The sequence below is a fragment of the Oreochromis niloticus genome, linkage group LG23 (assembly GCF_001858045.2).
Source record: "Oreochromis niloticus isolate F11D_XX linkage group LG23, O_niloticus_UMD_NMBU, whole genome shotgun sequence".
In the NCBI taxonomy this organism is placed as follows: Eukaryota; Metazoa; Chordata; class Actinopteri; order Cichliformes; family Cichlidae; genus Oreochromis; species Oreochromis niloticus.
Window position 1 is genome coordinate 36,462,253 of NC_031986.2, and position 9,998 is coordinate 36,472,250.

Consider the following 9,998-nt stretch of genomic DNA (forward strand, 5'->3'; position numbering starts at 1 on the left):
ACCAACTAATGAAAATGCGTTTCGTGATGTAGCTCGTTAATATACACGTGTGTATTTTTACCCAAAGCACTATTATCGCATCACGAACAGAAAAACACGAGTCTCAGTGAGGAACAATGCACTCGTATCTGAGAGTCACTAGAACGGCAAAATCTTCCAAGATCACGAGCAGTCAGCCATTATTGGCTGATTAGGTCAACAGTTTCTACAGATCTGTGTCTTCAAAACTAAACTGGAGGTAAGTAAGTATTATCTTGCAAGATGAGTATTGTTACCTTACAAAGCTACATGCATTGCATCCAACAACTACACTTTCCTTTAGCTTAAGTTGAGCTCCACCATCTCCTTCGTGGATTAATCAGGCTTTAACCCCCAAATGTTCCTCTACCAGCTAAACAATCATCATCTCTGCTTGATGTTTGTGCCATTAAATCCAAATTAAACCAATGTGTAAAATAAAATATACAGTACAGAAGAATATCACGCTCAGGCTTAATGTCTTCTGAGCAGAGCTGTACACGCAGACATCTGAGGACTATACCAATATCAGCATTTTTAAAACAAAGCTCTGATGAGGTGTAGGATAGAGCTACCTAAACCTTGTCAAAACTTCCTCCATCTCTGATTAGGCAACATATCAGCCTGGCAGATGTACGCTGACGCTGAGCTTTATTTCATCCTGTTCTGATAAACTTTTGTTGCTGAATTTTGACGCTGACGGGTTTTCGCACAAATGAAGACAATACCGAGAGCGTTGCAGACAGCAGCCGCCATCTGTGGTGCGAACCTAACGGCGGTTTATTGATGTGAGTTCTGTTGTTCGAAAACGGAGACATTGGCATTTGCAGACGCCTCGGCCTGTGATCAATCAGTTTGAATAATATTTATATCCTCGCTCCTATTTTCCCTCCCTCAGCATCAACCCTTTGTGTTGTTGTCTTTTTATTTTTGTTATAACATTTAAGCTAACTGCCTGGCATTAGACACCAGGCCACTGGATAAACAGAGTAATATCACTGCTGTAATAAACATGATAAAATGAAGGCAGATGCATGGTAATTGTAGAGCAAGTAAAAAAAAAAACTGCTGAGGATTTTGATAGGAGAGGCTGAGAAAGTGTTTTTGTCTCCTTCTTGCAGATCTCTGTAAGTAGGAGGTAGTTAGCCTCTCTTATTCATACTGGATTGCTGTCAATTCCTGGCACAGCCTCTTCCTCACATGGACTGAGATGACAAGGCTATTACTGCAGTGTGGGTCGTCTGCTATTTTTTTTTTTGTGGTTGTTTTGATTTCCTTTTTCTTTTCCTAAAAATTAACTGCTTAGACAGAGTCTCTTTTGCGTGAATAAAATAATCCAAGTAGTTGAAGAAGTGAATTTGTTATCCTTCAAAGCAGATCTTGCTCTCCTGAGTGGAGACAAACGGACTATAACCAATTATCCAGCAGTCTGCAGGAGCATCTGTAACTGTAAGCCAATGCGACAACAACACTAAACAAAAATGGTGCGACCAGGTTCGTGAGGAGTGCTTGCTCCTTTGGAAAGCAAACACGATCTAGATCAGATGTTCTCTGGGCCTGATTCAGATAGCCTTTATCTCTTTATCAGGCAAACCAACATTACCCTCTGACCACCACACTCAAAGGACAAGGCTGGTGCTTCACAAACAAAAGCAAACATGTATGAATCAGGCCCCTGGATTAGCTATACCTCTAATTTCAGTATAACATATAGTTATGAAAACATGACCCAAAATGTCCACTGTTGCTCAGGTTTATCATGTTATACCACGCTTTAAAAAAAACGGGGTCGTGTCCCGTAAAATGTTGGACAAGAGCCTCCTTCCCTAAGCTAAAACACTGAAGATGGGTCGTGGATGGGTCTTTAAGCATGGCAGTGACCCAAAACATACTGCAAAGGCAGCAAAGGAGTGGCTAATGAAGAAGTACATTAAGTTCATGGAGTGGCCTAGCTGGTCTCCAGACATCAACAAATATGTGGAGGGAGCTGAAGCTTCATGTTTCCAAGCAGCAGCCAAGAAACTGAAAGGAGTTAGAGAATTTCTGCAAAGAAGGAAGCTGGTGACCTACTACAAGAAACCTCTCACCGCTGTGCAATAACAACAGTTTCTCTACCTAAGTACTAAGTTGTGTCATGTTTTGCTTGGGGATCAAATACGGATTTGACTCAATGACATCCAAATCAATGTCTAACTTTTATATAACGTATTTTTTCCTTGATTTTTGGTTAATATTCCATCTCACTCCATTAAAATTAAACCAGCATAAATATGAGAGACTGTTGATTTCTTTCTAAGTGAGCAAACTTACAAATTCAGCAGGGAATCAAATCATTATTTACCCCATTGAACTTCAAAAGCAGATCACGTATAATATTTAACTTCTTAAGAAAGAAATCATCACAGTACTAGTAGCTTTTTTGTAAATGTTACTCTAACAGAAGCAGCGCAACTGTTCGACCATAAATTATACACATTTGTGCTCTAGTGAGTATTTACAGCAGTGTATATGAGATTAGCTTGAGCCATAAAACACTGCCCCGGTTCAGTGTAAGGAACAATCAAGTCACCAAGTGCAACAGCGTGACTCATTTATGTGTTTTTTACAGAAAACAACAGAGCTCCACAACACAGAGGAATACGCACATTCTGGCTTTACTGTTAGTTTTTCATGAGTTTTGCTGACAAACATAAATCTTTTGCCCTTTAAAACTTAGTTTTTTCATATTGACAGTGTATCACAAGCATAAATAATGTGGACCTTACCTTGTGTCGGCACTTCAGAACAACACCATAGGCACCTGAAACAGAAGCAAAAAGCAAGAATACTTTAATTTCCTTTATTGTTTATTCATCCATTCAGAGTAACTTTTTTTTCAAGTAGAATCAATAACAGTAAATAATAAAACACAAATTCAGCTTGAAACTCTGTAATTAACATGCCACCATGATCTACAGCCATAAACAAGCAAGGAGTATTACTCCAACTGAGAAGCGAAAAGCTTTTGAAATAACCCCTTCGAATGCTTCCTATATGTTTGCATGAACTACACATGAACTAAACATCCTCCCCCCCCCTACAAAAAGGACAGGTGGTCCAGAAAGTAGGACACAAGTGTTGGCAAGCTACTGTAGATCTGATGTTATCGACCCTGGCAGTCACACACATGCATCCCCCGAGGGTTCGAGAGGAATTCTTGGACCGAGCAGACATATGACGAATGGATCTGTGCTCCTTTACGAGAACATCAGTGCTGAGAAGTTATCTGTTCTACAGTCAAACACACTTTAAAGACTAAAAACGAAATGTATAGGCTATATCTATAGGGTCTATGTATTATTTATACCACTGTAACAATTTTAACTTCTGTCTTTATTATTATTAATATAATCCAAGACTCAACTTCACCTCTTGAACGTGTAATTATCTTGGGTACACGCCACCCAGAAGACACTGGTGAGTAAGAAACTTTGCATTTGTAATAACACATTGAGATATATGGTTGACTGAGGAGGTGCTGTGCACATAGCAAAACCACCATAACCATGCACAGGCAGCATCCTTAAACTCTTGTTTATTTTCACTAAATCAGCCGCCTTCAGCATCTTAGTTTGGCTTTATGATCTTCACATGGACGTCCAGCGGTTCCACTAAGCATGACAGCCACCTGTGAAAAATCCACTGACTAACAAGAAGCCAAACTGGACAGGATTTTTATGGTGTATGCAGCCCGGTTTCATGGAAATTTAGGTAATTTTGTGTACCATTAGTAAAGTAGGGACACATTAGCCACACCTCTTACCCCATCCCTACTAAAAAGTGCGCAAAAAGCTGCAAAACATGCCTAAAGATGGACAATAATTTCTCCTGTTCATTTCCGTCCTTCAATGAGGAGCTGGAGATAACTGAACATAATTCAGTGTATTTTTAATTGCTGGGGTGAGCTGCATGCACTTAGCACTTAGTACTAAATCATTAACAAAACTGACTGACCTCAAGATCACTGAGGAAAAATCTATGATGCTGGGATCAAGCGGAGCATACAGCGCAATGAGTGCTACGGCAGGAAACGGGGAGATGAGCAGGAAAACTTCTACAACTTTTACAGTTTGATGTGACACTAAAAGTGCTGACTTCCTTCCCAACCGGCGCATCATCGGACAGGCACGCAGCTTTTAAAATCCAGCTCGAGATTTCCCCGCGTCTTTCTGCCACGCATTATAAAACTTCTAAGACGTGGGAGTAGAAGAGTAAGGGTGTAAAAACTAGGACGTGTGGGTGGCCTCCCTTCAGGGCTACTGCCACTTTCTATCAACCAAGTAGCTTAAGGCAAAACAAAAGCCAGGAGAAGCATTTCAGGGGAATTTAACTATCACACAGCCATGCCCCGCTGATATTTACTACAATAAAGCAAAAAAAACCCCAAACCACCACTTCATTTATCCAATAAGAACATGAAAGTATGAATCACATTAAAGCATCTAGCTTCAGTTTGTCACATTTAAATTCTTTTGGATAAATAAATATAAAACAGACACCCTTGACCTTAATAAGCTGTAAAGGTCAGGCTTTTAATGGGCTTGTTCTGCAGGCAAATTGGTTAAAAACAATCAACTGATCGCTCACTAAAAAGCCATGCAAGTGTGCATGAAAGGCTGGACTGGACTAGCTCTTACTATCTACTGCAGACTGAAAAACAATCACACAAAACAGGCTTTTCAGCAAGTAAATGACCGCACTTACCTTCACCCACAATCCCAAGGACTTCAAATTTATTCATTACATCACCAATGTCAGGGATCTTCATGAAGTCAAAAGGTATGCTGTGTGAGGTGGGTGGAGCTCAGGCTCGGGGGCCCCGGCTACAGGACGGCATGAGTCGGCCAGCTGTCGGCTCCTGAGAGGCGAACGCCTGCTGTAAGCCATAATATCCGTCACATGCCTCCGTCAGTGCCTCGTCTTCACCTGCAGGAAAACAATGCACCAAATCAAGATAGATAAAGAGCCCTCTTAGCTCAGAGTTAAAAGAAAATCTACCGATACTGAATTCATGAAAGCTTGAGAAAAAATGAATCTGTGTCACAAAACTAGCAATCCTTTAGTTAAAGGGTGATTCCTGCTTTCTATAGGTCCCTTTTATTAAACTGGAGGAGTTTAGAAAGGGTGACTAGAAAGAATAATGATCAAAATGGATGAAGCAGAGGCTGAAATGTCCCAACTTTTAGTCCCTATTAAAATAAAAAAGCAGGATCCTCCAATTCCCAGAAAGCAGTTTAATACAATCTATCATTGGTCCTCCCTTGCCTGCATGCCCTCATTTCTCGATCTCCATGCCCACAGTTTTAAAACACAGGCTTTCTTCCAGCTAATTGATATCTTCAGCTTTACTAAAGATAACCCTGATCATATCACAAGGGTTATTTTCTCAAGACGAACGAAGCTCCTCTAGAGCCACAGAAGACAATGCACAAGGGTTTTAACAGGCTGTGCAGGGTCCACATACCGAGCGAATGGACCCAAATGTGTGAAATCAGTGGACTGTCTCGTCAGCATAAATTAAGTAAATAAAAAGGTGCCATATTATAGTTTACAGAACCTGATGAAAATGATGGTGAAAATAGTAAATTCCTACCTGTTTAGAGAGAGCGAAAGGGCACCGCACGCATTTTGAACGTGATCAAAGGATTTCCTCTGGTATCCACACACTCTTTATTGAATCAGATAAGACTCCAGATACCACTTTCTCCATTTCATCTTCTCCTAGCTGGAAAGCTCAAGGACTTGTGTAGCCTACACACACACACTCACACACACACTCGCAATCTCCTACAGAGCTGTGGGCACAGGAGCTGCTCATCACTATGCAAAAACCTCGGCACCAAAATAAACTGAGTCTCCCTGAACACCAAATATCGCTGTGTGGTCTGTTACTCCCTTATCTTACTCAGCAGCAAACCCTCAACTGTAGGCTAAACTCAAACACTTTTCACCTCGCAGAAAATGCCTTTTATTTTTCACTCATGAATGTGTTTCTGTGCTTCCTTTGGTCCATTTCAGCTTGCAGCCTACATGAGGTGGCATGCAAGCCTATTGTTTTTCCCAAGCAGATTTTTGCCAACTAACCCACCAGGCCCACTCCTAGAAGGATAATATGATCAGGAATGCACAGTGCATGGCTGTGGATCGTATATTTTGTCTCTATCAACCGCATGACTCATGCGTGGTGCGTGGAATTGAAAATGCAGAACCTCCAAAATCTCTTCATATGATCAGTGCACTAGTATTTATGCAGAATTGTGTCTTTCTGATGATTAAAATTTGACAAAGTGGTGGAAATTTGTAGAAAAAACAACAACAACAACAAAAGGGATCCATCCAACAACGTCACGTAGGTTTAGAGTAATGTGATTTTTTTGGGTTAACTACACACAATTATGCAAACAACAATAGACACAAGTTTAAATTTAGGAAAAAAATATGGTTGAATTTTTTTTTTTTTTACTGCTGTTTATGTAAAAATCTCACCTGCATTTGTGGTGTTGCTTCTTATAACAAGCCTCTCACGTTCTTAACAGCTACCAAGGTGAAATGTAGCTGTCACAAATCATCGTTTTTAACTGTAGCCTGTGTATTTAATTGTGTATATATGCACATATGTATGTATGCGTGTGCGTGTGTGTGTGAGAGAGAGACAGGGAGCTATGACTGCCCACAGACTGACTGTAGCGCCCACATTTTTAATGCAGAGCAACAGCAAACCCAACAAGTCAAACATATGAAGCCAACTTAACAGAAATTAACAGTTTTTTTTCCCTAGTTGTTGTTGAACCAGCTGATTCACAAAACATGCAAAACAAACCTCCCGCCTGCCTTAACACATAAGAGATCCGAGTCACCCTCGCAGGTTAAGTGTTATCCAAGTAAAGATAAAAAAAACTACTCACTCAGTCACTGTTTTTGGGGAAAAACGATGGAAACAGGCCCATATAAATATATCCACCCACCAACGACGTTATTTTCATTGCAGCAGGCAGCTACAGTAACTGGATCGTGCGGTTGACAAGCTCCGAGCCCATCGCCAGGCAACAGTTCGAGCGACGTGACAGCGGCCAATGAAAATGCTCGGAACTGTTGTTTATTCCAACGCCCCCTTAGTTTCAGCCAATTACAGCACAGATGGCTTCCGGAGAGAGGGGGGGCGAGGGGAGGGTTGCTGAAAACTGTGTTGCGGTCTGAGGGTGTTTGGTATGAAGGTGGGATATTATTGTTCTAATTTCTCAATTACATAATTCTGGCAAATCACACCCCGCGTTCAAATATGACAACATAATTTAGCTAAAGGCCACTCCAAAGTACATAAAGAGGCAGAAAGATTGCCTTTTAAGGATGTTCTGATGTAAGGTGTATACACAAGCTACATTAGAGAGGAGTAAGTGCCTTGCTTAAGGGTAAGGCTTGATTCACTTGACAGCATTCATTTCAAAATGTCTCATATTGTAAAGTAAAGAGGCTACAGTGTTGACGAACAACAATCGGGCTGTCACTTTCTTAAAGCAAATGGCGACTGTGGGGAGGAAGAAGTCTCTTTGAACAGGAAAAGACCTCCAGAAGAAGCAGACTCAGAAAGGGGCAGCCAGTTGGTTATTAGGTGAGGGCAAAATAAGAAGGAAAAAAAGAGCTTTGAGAGACCACAAACAAAAAACTGGACAAAACAAACTGCAAGAGAGAGTAAGTACACGTTAATGGTGTGTAATAGTGGAATATAAATGCATCAGGGAGGGAACGAGGCATAAATTGAGACTCCCAGCTGCAGTCGAAAAACTTAGAGTGGAATGTGAAGAAACTGCTGTGACTTTATATCTGAATCGTGTGTGCATTGTTTTCAAGAGAAATCCACTGTAGCTAAACACGGGCTGTGCTGCACTTTTTGCAATGCCAATTTTCACCACTAGGTGGTGCAGTGAGTCAGTAGAACTTATTAATTTAATTACTTATTTAATTGGTAAAGTCATGAAGAACACATTCTTAGTTAAAATGATAGTTTGTGGAAAGGAAAGGATTCACGATTATAAAGCCTGCCAACAGAATCTGCAGCAAAGGCACTTTACGGGTACCATATTTTTCGGACCATAATGTGCACCGGATTATAAGGCGCATTAAGCGAAACAAAACAGTCAGATAAGTCAAACTTTACTCAACTCATTCTTCTTGCTTCCTCCACTTCCGTACCATTGATTCATTAATGTTGAATTCTCTAGCAGCTGCTCTATTCCCATGTTGTTGCAATATATATAATGACCAACCTCATATTGTGGATGGATTGTCTCAGTTGTTCTCCTGACTGAAGTTTGGTCCATTTACAGCATCCTGCCATGCGATTGCATTTGTCCCTAACCATCTGGAACCCTCACGATAACTTTTATCGAGTGGAAAAAAGTTAGCGTTCATCCTCCAGCTTTATTGTGTTTATGTTATGCTAACATAGCTGTGTCGCTAGCGATCAGAGAGCACATCATTATATACCGGCTAGTCCAACTTCAGTAACCCTACAAACGTCACTGCTGTTTAGTTTTCAGTCTTCATTTATGTTGGAAGTGATAGCAGAGCTGTACGTTTTAATTTTTTCAGAAACCTCTCAGTCAGAACATGCTATATCATGTTTAGGTGGAAACTAGCGAGCTAACTTCCTGCTAACTTCTAACTTCGTTAAGTTTAATAAATTCTGTTTTTATGGATGCCTGGATGTTAAACTTAATTGTTATACTTGGTAAAGCAGCAACGCTGATCATTTTATGAAATATAAAAGAATTTAGGCAGTTTTTAACTGTCATTGATGCTGGAGTGTTCGTTTGACTTTGAGAGCTGAAGTGGAGTTTGGACCCGGATTACTCCGCGAGGCTCCTGACTACTGTAGCCGTAATGCTCCGACAATCCATCAAGCGGTGCAGCTTTGTAGCTTACCAAAGTAGTACTAAAACATTTTTTCACAGATTTCTGAGCATCGTGTACCACATAAAATTGGTTCATGGTCAGTAAGGACAACCAGAATTCATACATAAGGCACACCGGATTATAAGGCGCACTGTCGATTTTTGAGAAAATTCAAGAATTTTAAGTGCACCTTATAGTCCGAAAAATATGGTACGCTATTATTTCCAAAGGCGTCACCACAGGAGACACAGTAGTCTGAAAGCCTTGATCCATTTTGCATTTCTTTATATTTCTTTAGGAAAACTGGAAATAGGTGCAGCAATTTCTTGAAATATCTACAAACATACATGGAAATATAGAATATGAGGCCAATACAGAGTTTCTTGAAAGTTAAAATTTGGTACAACCACCTTTATTTCCCAGCCTAAACTCTCTTAGTCAAGCTTTCTTGTAACTTCTTTAAGTAGTCTGCAGGCTTCTCGAAGGACATTTCATCACTCTTCTATGAATGTTCACTGTGTTAGGTTCTGTTCTCTGCTGAGATGACCCCACACTGCTTCAAAGGTGTTGAGGCCCAGGCTAGATGCAGATAACGGCCAGGTGCATCTCTCAGGTCCTGTGTCAGGTCTTTGCTGGATTTATTTTGCTATTTCTTAACGACATGACTTCCAGATAATGTTCATCTGCTGTAGATAGTTTTTTGGGTTTTTGTTTTTTTTAGATCTGCCACATCTTCTTTTTGTCCTCCACCTTTCCAGTTTCATTAAACTTTTAAGGAGGCACTGCACACCCTACCAGGATATGCCAAGTTTTCAGCTAAGAGTTGTTTAGGAATCATGTTGTTGTTGCAAAACTGCTATCGTATTCCTGTCAAAATGTGCTATTTTTGACATTTCTCATCGATTTAGCTAAAGAAATTTATATCTCATTTAAAATTGGTTCTTTGGTAAGTTTTCTGTTATGTATAGACAAAAAACTTCTCCCTCCCTTGAGTTGGGGGCCTTTTTTGTGGGTGAATGATTCATAGATATGTATTAAGTGGCTTAACA

The 9,998-nt window shown here is 40.4% G+C and overlaps 1 protein-coding gene across 4 annotated transcripts in view; it reads right to left on the minus strand.

Annotated features, from left to right (window-relative positions):
* Positions 1–7,116, minus strand: part of LOC100700621 (cyclin-dependent kinase-like 5) — a 50,833-nt gene extending 43,717 nt beyond the window's left edge. For 3 of the 4 annotated variants that reach the window (XM_005478822.4, XM_005478823.4, XM_003439793.5), the window contains exons 1-3: positions 6,963–7,116; positions 4,762–4,983; positions 2,784–2,818 (exon numbers count right to left, since the gene is read on the minus strand). In XM_005478822.4, coding sequence (XP_005478879.1) covers positions 2,784–2,818; positions 4,762–4,825 — 99 coding nt within the window. In that variant the 5' untranslated portion in view covers positions 4,826–4,983; positions 6,963–7,116. The other variant, XM_013267615.3, reaches the window with a different exon arrangement.
* Between the last annotated feature and the right edge of the window lie 2,882 nt (positions 7,117–9,998).